The sequence below is a fragment of the Antechinus flavipes genome, chromosome 4 (genome assembly GCF_016432865.1).
Source record: "Antechinus flavipes isolate AdamAnt ecotype Samford, QLD, Australia chromosome 4, AdamAnt_v2, whole genome shotgun sequence".
Classification (NCBI taxonomy): Eukaryota; Metazoa; Chordata; class Mammalia; order Dasyuromorphia; family Dasyuridae; genus Antechinus; species Antechinus flavipes.
Window position 1 is genome coordinate 109,370,706 of NC_067401.1, and position 14,960 is coordinate 109,385,665.

Consider the following 14,960-nt stretch of genomic DNA (forward strand, 5'->3'; position numbering starts at 1 on the left):
GCTCCCTTCTCCCCAGTCGGAGTCGTTTTCCTCCTTCTCCGACTTGGGTGTCGCCTGGGTGCCCGTGGGTCCTCAGGCGCGCTCCCGTCACACGCCTCCACGCGTTCGCCCGCGTGCCTGCCGCCCGCAGCCGCGCAGGCGCGGTCCCATCTCCACTTCCGCCTCCGGTCGCTTCCGGCCTCTACGGGGGCCGCCAGAGGAGGTGAGTGAAGCGCGATGGGGCACGCGCCCGGCGTCCGGCCCAGGGCTCCTCCGGCCGTGTCGGGGCTAGGTCAGGGTGGGGCCGTACCCCCGGGCCGGAAGGCTCTCCGAGCTCCCGATTGATTCCCGCGACACCGCGGGGTAGTGATACCATCCTGCAGCAGCCTCAGTTTCCCCCCTTGTTCATTCATCCTCGTCACGGGTCAGGAGCCTCCGCTCAGCCGGACTGTTTTCGTAATCACAGGATTGAAAGCCGCAGGCGTCTTAGAGTCCAATCTCCCGATTCTAGAAATGGGGAAACTGAGGCCCAGAGAAGGGGAGGTGGACACCAAGGGCCCGAAGCTATGAGGTACATTAGCTTCTGAGGTGTTGAAAGGGGACGAATCTGAGGGGAGCAGGAAGAGCCTGGAGGATTTGGGGAGGGTGGAAGGGCTTAGAGCAGATCCGTTTTCTAGGGCTTAAGTTTGGATGTGCCACAGTAATAATAGCAGGCATTACAACCCTCATTTTTCATGGGGCGTTGGAGTCTTGAACCACTTTCTACCTGCAGGACTGTAGGCAGATCACTTCTTTTAAGCTTGAATGCCTGACTTAGCACGAACAGGATTGAAGCCTACATGTTCTTTCTAAATCCAATTTTTTCCCCATCTGTAGCATACTGTCTCTTAACATCTCATTCATCCCTATGCTTTTGAGTAAGTTGTCTACCCCTAGCCTTACTCTCCCCTCAAATACTGTAGCCTTTAAAATAACTCCTCTATTCCCTAAAACTTTTTAAAAGATTGACTATTTTACCTGATATCTAAGGTTATGCTGAGGCTTATAAAGAGTCATTTCACCACCCATCATTTGGACCCTTAGACTCTGGGGTCAGTTTGGTCACTTTTCTTTCCATAGGGTATGCTACACACCTCAAGATGTGGGTCTCTGGCCTTTGGCTGGGAATAAGCCCCCAAGCTTCCCTGTTTTTAGAAGCCACTATCTGAAGCGAGATCCCTCCTGGTCACTCTTCTCTCCGATCCTCCCTGACAATGTCTACCCTAATTCTCAACTTGGACTTTGGGGACTGTTCTCCCCCAAAGAAGGCAACTGAGGGGAACCACAGGCACCAGCGTTTCATCCAACGACAAAGGCGGATACAGAGGAATCTTAAGCAGAAACAGATGCAGGTCCCTGCTAGGCCTTCAGGATCAGGTCATTCGAAACTCCAAAATAAAGGGGGGGCCCTTAGCACAAATAGTAAACAGAAACTCCATCTCCCCCCTGAACCTATAGAGGAGACACCCACTCAGAAAAATGGAATTGAGAAGCCCTTGAATAGGAAAGTATCAACAGTGTCTTGGTTGACACCTGCTCCTTCAAGGAAGACCAGTTCAGTATCTGTGGCATCTAAGGTAGATCTCCTGTCAGAGTTTCAGAGTGGCCTTTGCCCCCTCCCACCTACCCGAACCCTCCCACCTGCATCAGAGAAGGGCTGCAACAAGAAGATGGTGGCTCTTGACTGTGAGATGGTGGGCACAGGGCCTAAAGGCCATACCAGTTCTTTGGCCCGGTGTAGCATTGTAAGTTACAATGGTGACGTGCTATATGATGAATACATTCGTCCTCCCTGCAAAATTGTTGACTACCGGACCAAGTGGAGCGGTATCAAGAAGGAGCATATGATTAATGCCACTCCTTTCAAAGTGGCCCGGAAAGAGGTGATGGGAGTGGGGACAGGGAGGGAGGTGGGATAGGATGCCTCTGGGGTCTTTCTCTTAAAAGGAAACAATCGGGGGGAAAGCCTAACAGGTTAGATAAAGAGAAAGGAATGGGCTTTGGTGAAAGGTAGTAGAGGGTGGGAAAGGATTTCTTAGTTAACATTATATGCTGAGCACAGAGCCCTGTTCTGGAACTAAAACAGGGTAACCCTACTCTCCCCCTGTTTCCTACCAAGATTTGGACAGAAACAGGAGCAAAGGATCAAGTTGTACAAAGATATTTTGATTATTGTGGGGAAGGAAGGATATTTATTTGGGAAGCCTCTTGGACTAGGAGAAAAATTCAGCACAGAATTGGAAAAGAGGATAAACAATGAAAGAAATAATGCAGAATTTAGGTGATAGAATGAATGTTTCTGGGTACTTTTTTTTTCTCAGTCCTGTCACTACTCTGTCAGAGTGCAGAATCAGGTAATGAGATGCTCCTGAATAATCTCATTCCCACCTTGGACTGCTTTTCTCTGTCACAGAGAGGAAGGGTCTAAAAGTATCCTGGAGGAAGGTAAATGCCTCCATTTCCCAAGTGCTCAGTTGCTTAGAAGTCATATCAGCATTGGATGGAAACTTTAAGCAGCAGCTAGGCCATCATGCTATTTTACGGATGAGGAAATGCAGGTTCAGAAAAGTAAAAGTCATACAAAACTAGGGCTGGACACAAGGTTCAGGACTTAGAGTTCAACATTCATACTACAAACTCTTGCTTGCCTTAGCCTGAGGCTTAGTTTAGGATCCCCTTCACCAGGTGTGGACTTTGTACTCCCTGGCTTCCCTCAGATAACCTGTTCCTATATATAATGTGAGTATCAAATTAAACACCTCCTACCTTATACATTTCAGGCAGTAATGACATTGTAAACCTAGGCTTTGGCTGCAGGATTTTTCAGGAACCTGTAGGTGGTGCCCTTGGGCCAATTCTCTGTCTGAGCTGTTCAAAGATACTTGAGAATTTATTTGTGTCCATATATCCTGTCCCAGCAGCAACCAGTGTATAGAATTCTGTTCTGATCTCCAAGGACCCAAAACAGGGTCCAGCCAGGAGATAGAGTTGAAAGAGACCTTAGAGGTAACTCAGTTCAACCTCATTTTAGTAATTGAAACCCCAAGAAGGGAATTGGTTTGTGTCTAGTTACATTAGTGGCAAATGACAAAGTCAATTCAAATTTAGGTCTTCTGCTCTAGTGCTCTTTCCCGTACCCTGTGTCCTCTCTTGTTTATGCCGAAACTGTGTAGTGTAAATGGAAATATGGAGAGGAAATTCCAAATAAAGACATAATTGGTTCAGAATTCGGAAATTCCTGAATTCTGGAAAGTTTTGGAAAAATGGAGGATATAAAAGAAGCATCCCAGGAAGTGGGGACTTTTAAAGCTGGAGGTAGCTGAGCTGAATTGAAGTCCTGAGTCCATTCTTAGGAGATGGTAGGAAATGAGGCCGATGGCCAGTTGTTGTTGGGAAAGAGGATCATAAATACTTGGCCTGGGTTGAGATTCTTACAGAAAACATCTGCCTTTTCGCAGATAACCATATGCTGGGTGGCATACAGACTGTAATGGAGGTAATTCCTCCATCAGAACATATCTAGCCATGAGTTTTGTCTCTTGAAGAGTAGACTCCCTTGAGAAGGCCATGTGCATATTGCATATTCCAGTTCCGAGATATTCTGAGGACTGAACTGAGGAATTGCCTTTGGAGCAGGGATTCTTCACTTTTCATCATGAACTCCTTTGGCATTCTGACTTCTGCTTAGAACTACGTTTAAATGTCTGCTAAGGAAATCAACTATATTGAGAATAGGGTTCTCAGAAGTATTTTTTCAAAATTAGGAGTCTTGCTTAAGAACCCTTGTTTTATGATTTGTAACCTATTCCCTTGACCCTCAGAAGTGGTGGCATATTATTTTTTGAGAGTGATTTTGATTTTTGAAACAACCAGAAGTCATTTGGAGCCAAGTATGACAAATAAAAGTGAGTGATAAAGCTAGGAAGATGTAATTTTTTATTTTTAGAAGGAAAGTTGTAATTATATAGTGAGACTTTTTTTTTTTTTAAAGGGAAGCAATATTAATACAGTAGAGTAGAAAGAGCATAGGCCCTGGTTCATTGATTCTTGGTTCAAATCCTACTTTTTGCTTTTTAACCTTGGAAAAATCATTTAACCTGGGCTTTGATTTCCTCATCTCTAACATGGATTAGATATCCTTTGAGGTCCTTTTCAGCTCTGAATCTATAATCGTTTTCTTACTCTCTCCCCGCCCCCCTCCCCCCCTTCCAACTGTACTCATTCCTAACTATAAGGTTGTCTAAATTTCTCTGGATTGCTAGGTTTGTCTCTTATACGTTAGGAATGAGTACAGTTGGGAGGAAGTAAATTTATCATTGGGTTGAAGAGTTGGTGGGGGAGAAAGAAGAATCAATCATTCTATTTCCAGTTCATTCTTTTTCCAGTTCCAGATTGAATAGAGCCAAAGAAATCAGCCTATTTTCATCTGATTAAGCTAGGCAGAGGTGTCTTGAAGGAGGGAAATTACAGAGACAGTTTGACAGGAGAAAGATAGTTTGTGTGGAGGTATAGTGGCTTTTGTGAGGGACACACTGGACAAAGAGGATATAGAAGGGTTGTATCAGTGTAGCAAGGCTATGCTGTGTGTACATGGAATCTTGAGAGACTTCAACTATTTTTCTTCTTTGAATTTCAGATCTTGAAGATACTTGTTGGCAAGATTGTAGTGGGCCATGCCATCCACAATGACTTCAAAGCCCTCCATTACTTTCACCCCAAGCCCCTTACCCGAGACACTTCCCGAATTCCTATCCTTAATTCCCGGGCTGGCTTCCCTGAGAATGAATCAATCTCTTTGAAGCGTCTGACCAAGCAGCTGCTCCATCAGGACATTCAGGTAAGTTAAGTGGGTGGGGATGAGTGAAACTTTTTCAAGCTCCAGAAAGCATCTCTAAACTTTCCCCTTCATATAACCCCTCCCCTTCCTCCCTAACTTATGAGTTCCAATAGTTCTTTCAACTTTCTTTTCCTAGGCGTTAGCGCCTTTAGCTTTGACTGATTGGATGTCTCTAGTGTGGAGGTCAAAGGGGGGGGGGGGGGAGATAGCCTTTGGGTGAAAGGCCAGGCCCTAATCCTGCTTCTCATTTGCTATATGTGACTTTTCCCAACTCATCTGCCTTCTTTAGGCATCACTTCCTCCATCTGCAAAATGAGGAGGATAATAGCTCTTCTCATTTCTTCACAGCTTGATTTTGGGAATAAAATGATGGTGATAATCATAAGTAGATAGGTCCTAGAATTGGGTTTGTCTAGGAAGAGGATAAGCTTTCTTCTAAAGAATAGTCACAAATAGTACAAACAATTAACAATGTGATCTTACTATACCAACTTAAGGGAAATACCAGTTATTCCCAGAATTAAACCTATCTCCTGAGCCACATAGAAAAGGGGAAAAGAATTGAGCAAGAAACTAGAGAAGAAATAATTTGAGGGCTAATGGTATCCTTAATTTGAAGGGCAGTTGGCTGAAAGTGGAAGGTGGGTTTTATCAATACAGAATAAGATGGAATTAACAAATATTAGGAAGGACAGAGATTAGACAATGGCATAGATTTCCCAAAGATGGAACTCTGAAATGAGGAAATGAAAGTTCACAGTAGGGCTCTATTTCTAGGAAAGCTTGACTATCAGAGGAAAGAAGAGATGGGTTTTTGGTTGTTGTTGTTGTTGTTTTTTTTTTTTAATCTGGAGCTATGATATTTAAGGAACTCTTGGTTCTGGAACTCCCTCTACCAGGGCAGAGCACTTTCTGTTTTGCTTGGGGCAATAAGAAATTAAATTGATTTGCCTAGAATCATGTACCCAGTAACAGTCAAAGGTGTGGCCTGAACCAGGTTCTTCCTGATTCTAATGTTAATCTTCTATCTACTGCAGCAGTGTCTATGGCAGGCCAGACAGAAATAGGATCAAGAGAAAGGAGTTGGTACATAGGGAAATAAAGAGAAAATGCAGAAGCAGTATCTTAAAGCCTCAATCTTCCTTTCATCCCTTTTTCCCTTAGGTAGGGAAGAGCGGACATTCCTCAGTTGAAGATGCCAAGGCAACTATGGACCTCTACAAACTGGTGGAAGTTGAGTGGGAGCAACAGCTGGCCCGGTCTCCTCCCTCTCAGGAGTAGGGGAGGTGGGGTTTGGGGACTGGTGGTCATTTCGGAGAGAATACATCAGACTGAGGATAAACAGGACTTAGGCTGGAGCTGTTGGGAAGTGAGTCTATCCTAGACCCAATCTCTCCAACCATAGACCATTGAAATTTTTACCACGGGTGTTGTGTCCTATTTGTCTAGAATGTTTTCCCTCTCCTCCCAGTGAAGGGATGGGATAAGAGGAAACTTTGAAAGCCAATCTTGCTGCCTACCCCTTACATTGGTGTTTTAAGATGGTCACAAGACCCAGCACGCCTTGTTCCAGCCAGGCAACTTGACTAACAGGACAGTGCTGGGACATGTAGTTTCCCCAGATATCTCCCCTAAATCATTACGATTGTGATGAGTACTTTTGTCCCAAAGTACCATCAGTCAATGCCACTTTTTGCCCAGGACACCCTCTTCTTCCTGTCCTTGATAATTGGAGGAGTCACCTCTGATGATCAGTTGATTCCCTGTTTTTTCACCGGGATGTAGGAAGCAAGAAAATCAATTTTTTCATGGTTAAATTTTTTAAAAATATCCTCTTCCCTAAGGGGAAGAGGTATTTGAGTCCTAGGTGCCTGCTGAGAAAGCATTTATGTTTTCAATGCTCTCCTTCACGTTAAGTGAAGCCTCTAAATGCCCAAGTTACTGCCTTGTAAACTCACAAAGGAATTTTTATAAAGGAAGAAGTATTGTTTCTTTGCTACTTATTAAACAGATTCAAGACAATGTGTTTTGCAAAAGAATGCATAATATGGGCTAACTACAAGTAATTCAGTAAAGGAGCTTCCTGGTTTGTGAGTTTGAAAACCCCTGAACAGCCCCCAGCATGTGGATAAAACCAATCATACAGTCTCCACTTCACAAACATTACTAAGCATCTTCAGGTTGCTATTCTGTGGCATATTCTTCGTTCCCAACTTTGCTTCACATTTCCTACTTATAAATCAGTCGTGTGGATAATAACGCAAGATTATACAAGATGGCTCAAAGTGTGGCATCTCAAAGCCAGTACACATGTAAGTTTAGTTGGTGTGTCTCTTAGCAGAGAGTGCATCTGAATGCTCTGTCGTGGTTCCCACCAAGTTTAATTGTGTTCAATTTTGAGTGTACTCCATTTTCAGGAGAAATATGGATAAGTTTGGAGCTCTTCTAGAAGTAAGCACTGTGGGGATTTGAAACCATGTTGTTAGAAGCCTGCTTGATGGAATAGGTGTAGTTAAGACTGAAGGAAGAGACATTTGAATATGTCTAGAATACCTAAAGGTTTTTCAAATGGAAAAAGGATGTCTTATTCTGCCTACATTGGTTAGAACTAAGAATTGACATAGAGACAGACTGCAACTTCATATGAGGAGGAATTTGATCTGGAAGGGATCTTTACGATCACTCCCTTGTTTCTAATTTAGAGAGCTAACATATGAATTCAGATCTCTTATTTCAATGTGGAGATTTTCTCCAATCTTTATATGTGTGAGCAGAGATGAAATGACTGTCTTTGGACACATGGATGGGAATCATGTTTTAGATAGAGTTGGAGCAGATGACTTCTGAAATCCTTTGCAATCTGAGGTTAAATAATTCTATAAAATAGATCATTTGGTGCAAGAAAGGGGGACAAGTGAATGAAAGGGGGTATTCTGAAGCAGCTGCAGATTTGTTTTTCAATGAACCCCAGCCCTGTTCAACATAGAACCCCACAGAGGGTTTTTTTCTGCCCTTTGAACCTACAGCTACATTTTATACTCACTTTTGGCATTGCAGGTATTTCATCTACAGAAAAACCCGGGGCCATAGTTCTGTCTTCATTGCTTTGCCTCTGGAGACTAGAGCCACCTCCATGACTGCCATTAGAAAATAAAAACGTCACCCCAGTAACAGCTTTCCCTTTAGCCCCACCAGGCCTCAAGCATTAGCTCATTGACTTCATAGCATGATCTACATGCACAGGCAATCATCAAGGCTTGAGCAAGTTGGTTCCTGTCAAGCCTAGCAGGCATCAATGTCCATGTTGGCACAGAAGAAGTGACACTGCGTGGTCCATGAATAGAGAGAACCAGGAAGTCTATGAAGTCTGTATAACCTGAACAAGATAACCTATGCTGGCCTTAGAATTGGGCACGAAAACAGAATTAGATTACAGATAGCCATGATGAAGAAAGACTACTAGCAAACTCAGAACCAGGTAACTTGATTAAAATCCGAATCTTTGGCCTTTGTGGGACCTATTTATGAAAACATTTTGGGGACAAGACCAGACTCCAGCTTATATATGTGGAATTCACAATACATATACCCAGCCTCAATGAAATTAGTACCTGGAATTATTGACTAGATTATAAGCTCTTTTAGGGCAAGAGGTAGTCTGTTTACCATATTGGTCCATTTGAGTAAAACCTGAGTGTCCAACACATGTTATTTTTCAGTGTGAATTTTAATGGGTGGTCTTTTTTGAGATTTCATTTGAGATTTTCATTACATTTAGTTTAATATAAGCATTTATGTATCTCACCTAGGAAAATGCCTTATTGTTCATGACTGGCAACTGAATGAATGACTTAGACTCTGGTTCATTGTTGTTTTGGGAGGTGTCCAGACTTAGGATTTCATTGGTTTAGAGATCAGTGGATAAAGCACCAGGCCTGGAGTCAGGAGGACCTGAGTTCAAGTGTGCCCTCAGACACTTAACACTTCCTAGCTGTGTGATCCTGGGTAAATCACTTAACCCCCATTGCCTCAGCAAAAAAAAAAAAAAAAAGGGAAATCATTGATTTAGAGATGTCCTAATGAAAAATTCCCATTACCAATGCAAATCACTAATTGCTCTGTAAGGCAGAGTCCTAGAAAGTCTCCGGGAAGCACTGAGAGTTTGTCCAGAGTAAGTCATTACTTATCAAAGTTATATTTGAGCCCAGGTCTTTCTGACTCTAAGGTAAACTATCTATTGTATCATACTGCTCTGCAAACAAATGACAACATTTGACAATAGAAATGTAAGCACTTAATTAATGAATGTCTTAATATCACAGAATTTCATGATTTCCAAAGGATGTTAGAAATGAATCCATTATGTACCAGGAAGAGAGAATCCCTGTACAACATGACATAAGTGGTCACCAAACATTTGTTTGGAAGACTTCAAATGAGGAAAAGCCTATAACATTCTTAGCCCATTTCACTTTTGAATAATTCGAGTTATTAGGAAGTCTTTACTCAAATTAAGGTCAATTATTGCAATTTCTATCCATTGCTCTAAACTATGCCCTTTAAAGGTTAAGCAGATGAGTCTTGTTCACTTTTCATTCAAATGCTGGAATACAGCTTAACACACTCATGATGTCTTTTCCAGGCTAAACAGTCTGGTTCCTTCCATCCTCTTATGGGCAAGAACTTGAAGATTTTTCGCTTTCCTTGTCACTACCCTCTGGATATGCTCCATCTTATTGTCCTAACTCAAATGTATCCAAAACTGAACACAATACTCTCTCAGTGTAGTCTAAGAGCCCATTAGCTTTCCTGGACAATTGTGTGGACTTATTCATTGAGTGTGTGACCCACAGAAAACACCACACCTTCATTAACTGGGCTAACACCCATTTTGTATTTGTGATAATTGACTTTTTAAAATCATGCATAACTTTATGTTTAAGCCTCTGACTTTCATCATATTTATTTTGACTCAAATGTTCTAACTTGCTTTAAGATCTTCTTACATTCTGATATACCTGAAGGTTGGAAAAGTAGGCCTCCCATACCTGTTCAAGTCATCTATCAAGAGGACAGGACCCAGCACAGATCCCATGGGCAACTTTCCAAGTTGACATGGATCATTAATGATTATACTTTGAACCTTGTCAATCATTTCTATATTCACTTAATTGTAATATCAAACTCCATTTTGCCATATTTTCCACATGAGACCTTGCCAAATGCTTTGCTAAAAATCTCAGTAAACTAGATTATTCTCCTAATGTAACAGCATAGTGACTGTCAAAAAAATGGAAATAAGCCTATTTTTGATGGTCATTCTGGGTCTGATCACTTCCTTTTTAAAATATTCACTAACCATCTTTTTAATGTGTTCCCAAGTCCCCACAGAAATCATGATATATGGCAAACCAAATTTGGCTGTTTTTACACAATTTCCATTCTCTTCCCTTTTTTTTTGGGGGGGGGGCGGGTAGAACGGAGATACAAACATCCTTCTACTTTTTTTTTTTTTCTGTTCCTGAGTTCTCCCAAGAACTTTCAGACACCAAGGGATGGTGGCTCACTATCTGCCAGGTCTATCAATTCTTTAGCATCTCACAGCAGAAAAAGAGTTGGAATTTGCAATTAAAGGACCTCTTTTCAAATCCCAGTTTTGTTTACTATCTGTAGGGCCATGAGCATCTCAAGTTTCCTCAACTGTAAAATGAGGGGTTGGATTAAATAGTCTGAAATCCCCCTGTCCCGATTTCCATGATGGTATTAAGTGATAGTAACATACTTTAAGCTTTGCAAACTTGTTACATATGGTCTAATATGTTTTATAGCTAAGATACAACTGATTGCTATAGATAAAAGTTTTAAGAATGAATTTAAAGAATATCTATAAAATGAGAAAGTTAGTCTAGTTCTAAATGACCTCTAGTCATTTGTGGTCTGTTTGTATCAATGAAATTTGGAATTTGTGGACCTGGTTAAAATCCTCTCCTAGTTAATATTTGGGCTGGTAGGGGGCACCTCCTGGAGTTAGAAAGACATATATTCAAATCTGGCCTCAGAGCTGCCTATGTGAGCCTATGCAGGTCATTTAACAAATTACCTCAGTTTCCTCATCTGTCATGATGAGCTGGAGAAGGAAATGGCAAACCAATCTACTATGTTTGCCATGGATCACAAAGAATTGAACAGGACTAAAACTTAATACTTGTTTTATTAATGATGGAGTTGGATTATTTCATACTGATCCCTGATGGACATTAGCCAGAACTTAAGTTCAATTATATTGTTATGTGGGTAGCTGTAATTTTAGCTCATGATATTATGGTATTTAAAGGTTTGCAAAGCACTTTAATCACGATAGTTAAGTGAAGTAGATGGTACATTTGTTGTCTTCATTTTGATGAGAAAATTAAAGCTCAGAGGTTAAGTGACATGGTGTTAGAATTAGGATTCAAATTAATGTCCAAAATATTTTTTCAGTTAACCAAAGTTCTCTTCTAATTATCCCCTTGTTGGAATACACAGGAGCCATCTAAGTAGCTGCTGGAGATCCAACCCAGACCTGCAGAATGGATCTCCTCTTGTGAGAGGATGATACAAGGAGACTGAGAGGCAGTTTCATTCTCTGACCTGACTAAGAGGCCATTGCGTTGTCTGACCTCTCTGCTCTTCCCTCTGCCTCCAATTTATCTCGTTCCCAGTCCACAACACCTATGTCAGCAAAGGCTGCCCTACAACTCCTTCAGATGCGATGATCCACAGCTGTGGAGGCTCTTGGAGAATTGACCTGTCCCTTAACACCCCCCCCCCCCAACTTAAAAAATAAAGAAAAAACATGTAATAGGTACAGTCAAGCAAAACAAATTCGCACATTAGCCATGTCAGTCTCCCTCTTTCTGTCTATATGTGTATTTGTGTGTGTATACACACACACACACACACACGTGCGCGCGCGCGCAACACTTTCCATGAGTCTTCTGAAGCATAGATGGTCATTGAGTTGATCAGTTCCAAAGAATTCAAAGTCATTTGTCTTTGCACTATTGTTATCCTATGAGTTGTTCTCAAGGATCTGCTCATTACTTCCTGCTCCAGTTTGTCAAAATCTTCCCAGGTTTTTCAGAAACATCTTCATTTTTCACAGCATCTGTGTTCTGTTACATTCTCCATTGCCATTCCCCAATTAATAAACATTCCTTCAGATTCTGGTTCTTTGCTACCACCAAAAAAACAGAAACCTTGTACATTTCCAATTCTAATTTTAATTTTGGGGGTGGGAGGGTATAGATTTTGCAATTAATCAAAGGGTTGGCATAGTTGAATAATTTTTGAAGTTTCATATTGCTTTCCAGAACTGACTGTACAATCAATTCACAGCTTCTGCATTAATATATCAGTTTTCCCTCAGAGCCTTGAGCATTTTTTTCCCTTTTGGGGGCCAATTTTGACAATCTATGGGATAGATTGAACCTTATTCAATTCTCTACTATAGATTTTTAGAACATTTTTATTTTCATGTGGCTATTGATAGCTTTGATTTCTTCCTCTGAAAACTGCTTATGCATATCCTTTGACTTTACATTTGAATCATTTCTCTGTGTCCTAGAAATGAGACTTATCTGAGAAGTTTGCAAGATTTTCCCCATTTACCCACTTCTCTTCAATTTTTGACTTAATTAGTTTGTTCAAAAATTTTTTAATTTTATATAATCAAAATTATTCAAATTGTCCTCTGAATTCTTTCTATTGAATTATGAGGCTTAATTCAACTCCCTCACTTTATAGATGAAGAATTTGAGATGGAGTGATTTTCCCAAGGTATTGAGTGGCACAACTGGAACTAGAATCTAGGTCTTTGACTTCTAGTCAGATTTGTGTCTTTAACAAAATATCACAGGTCATTAGAAATGCAAATGAGCTGCAAACACATAACTATAATTTGTTGTCCATATAAAAGCATGTTGGATTCATTGTTTGCATTCATGGGTCAGCTATTTCACAGCCTATGTGTTTATGCCACAAAACCCCCTGGGGGGGGGGCTCCAAAGCCTGGCATTTATTTGCAAGACTCTTCCCCAAGAGGATAGACAATAGGATTCTTTTTTCTTTTTTAATTTTATAGCTTTTTATTTACTAGTTATATGCATGGGTAATTTTATAGCATTGACAATTGCCAAACCTTTTGTTCCAGTTTTTCCCCTCCTTCCCTCCACTCCCTCCCCTAGATGGCAGGATGCCCAATACATGTTAAATATATTAGAGGATAAATTAAATACAAAATAAGTATACATGTCCAAATCATTATTTTGCTGTATAAAAGGAATCAGACTCCAAAATATGTACAGTTAGCCTGTGAAGGAAATAAAAAATGCAGGCGGGTAAAAATATAGGCATTGGGAATTCGATGTAATGGTTCTTAGTCATCTCCCAGAGTTCTTTTTCTGGGGGTAGCTGGTTCAGTTCATTACTGCTCCATTGGAACTGATTTAGTTCCTCTCATTGCTGAAGATGGCCAGCTCCATCAGAATTGATCATTATATAGTATTGTTGTTGAAGTATATAATGATCTCCTGGCCCTGTTCATTTCACTCAGCATCAGTTCGTGTAAGTCTCTCCAGGCCTTTCTGAAATCATCCTGGCCAACAGGATTCTTACATGATTCTCTTTATGCTGTCCTATCAGTCTTTGCTCTTCTTCCTCCACCCTTTTTTATTAGAATCTTGCTGAGCCTTCAGTTGAGAATAGATGATCCATTGCATCTAATCTGAGCTACATCTATTTCCCTCCTTTTTTCCCTCTCTTTTCCCCTGTGAATAACAAATATGTACCATTTCCGAGTGCTTTCCTAACTTCCCTCTGGCACCTTCCCAAAATTTCCCTGAAAACTGCAGTCATCTTTGACTCTTGTCCCTCAAACTTCATATCTAATCAGTTATCAAGGCCTATCCTTTTTCTCTTCTATTTATACATTTCTCTCCACTCACATGACTACCACCTTAGTTTAGGCCCTCATTGATTCTCAACTAGATGTCTACAGTTATCTAGTTATCTAGTTAAAGATTGTCTCCTAGCCTCTTGTATCTTCCCTTTTCAGAACACCTTTACAGTTACCAAAATTACTCTGAGACACAGGCCTGAGCATGATCTGCCTATTCAGAAACTTGTCAGTGATGCTTTAGCTCATAGTAATGTGATTGAGCATCAAAATAATGAGGTTGATGTAAACACCAGATGATGGTGGGTACCATAAGTTGGGATTTGATCATGTGAAGAATTCATAATGGCATTTTCTTTGTCAAAAGGTAGATGTATTTAGGAAAGGAGGTTACAGACAAAAATGAAGGGATACAATAGATACCTGGAATAGTAAATATAAAATAGAGTTGAGAGAGCTTATGAAAGACAAGTTCCTCAGTGGAACTTAAAATTAGAAAGGGAGCACCCCATGAGTTTAGGGAAGGCCCTTAGCTGGCAGGCTAAATCCTGAAAGGGATGAAAGGGCCCTAAAAGAGTTTAATTAGGTGTAAGGAGAAGTGGGGTTGGGAAGCATAGTGGAGTTAGGAGAGATACCATGTGGCATGAGGAAAGGGGAAGGGGAAAGACAAGAGTGCCATGGCAGACTTATCCAAAGGAAGGCAGCAGCCATGGATGACCCATAAGATTTTATAGGGAGAATTTAACCTTAGGTTTATGATAGGGATTTCTGACAGTGCATGGCAAGATGATTCTGCTCAAGACTTCTACAGAGGGTGGGTCTCAGGGCTAGATAACTTGAATTTCAGACTAGACCACCTCCCCAAAACTGGTCTTTCTCCATACCTTCTCCCTGCATGCCTCAGGGATCAATTCTTTAGTTTCTCCTTTGCAACATACTAATTGGGACCTTATCATTAGGATTAAGTATACTGAATCTGTTTCCATACTCATCACAGTTGTGTTTGTATTGCAACCTCCTTCTTCCCCTCTTTCTCATAAAAGCCCTCATTCCCACTCATGTGGACTATACTAATAGCCTCGTAGTACACTTATTCCACTTCTGCTCTCTTGCTTAAATCAAACTATCGGACTTCAGCCTGACCAAAACTTCCTTATGTAGAGAGATCAT

At 41.1% G+C, this 14,960-nt stretch overlaps 1 protein-coding gene across 4 annotated transcripts; it reads left to right on the top strand.

Moving 5' to 3' along the window:
* Nucleotides 1–103: 103 nt before the first annotated feature.
* ISG20L2 (interferon stimulated exonuclease gene 20 like 2) lies at nt 104–12,264 on the top strand. 4 transcript variants are annotated; one of them, XR_007953205.1, is made up of 5 exons: nt 104–202; nt 1,099–1,901; nt 4,655–4,855; nt 6,020–6,224; nt 11,381–12,264. XR_007953205.1 is itself a non-coding variant. In XM_051993767.1 (4 exons), exons 2-4 carry the CDS (start codon nt 1,233–1,235, stop codon nt 6,134–6,136), a joined length of 987 nt encoding a protein of 328 aa, XP_051849727.1. In that variant the 5' UTR covers nt 104–202; nt 1,099–1,232; the 3' UTR covers nt 6,137–6,877. The 4 variants fall into 4 exon arrangements, 2 of the variants coding, with proteins under 2 accessions (XP_051849727.1, XP_051849728.1); XR_007953204.1 differs by lacking the exon at nt 11,381–12,264 and adding an exon at nt 7,913–9,790; XM_051993767.1 differs by lacking the exon at nt 11,381–12,264 and having other exon boundaries at nt 6,020–6,877.
* The last annotated feature ends 2,696 nt before the right edge of the window (nt 12,265–14,960 follow it).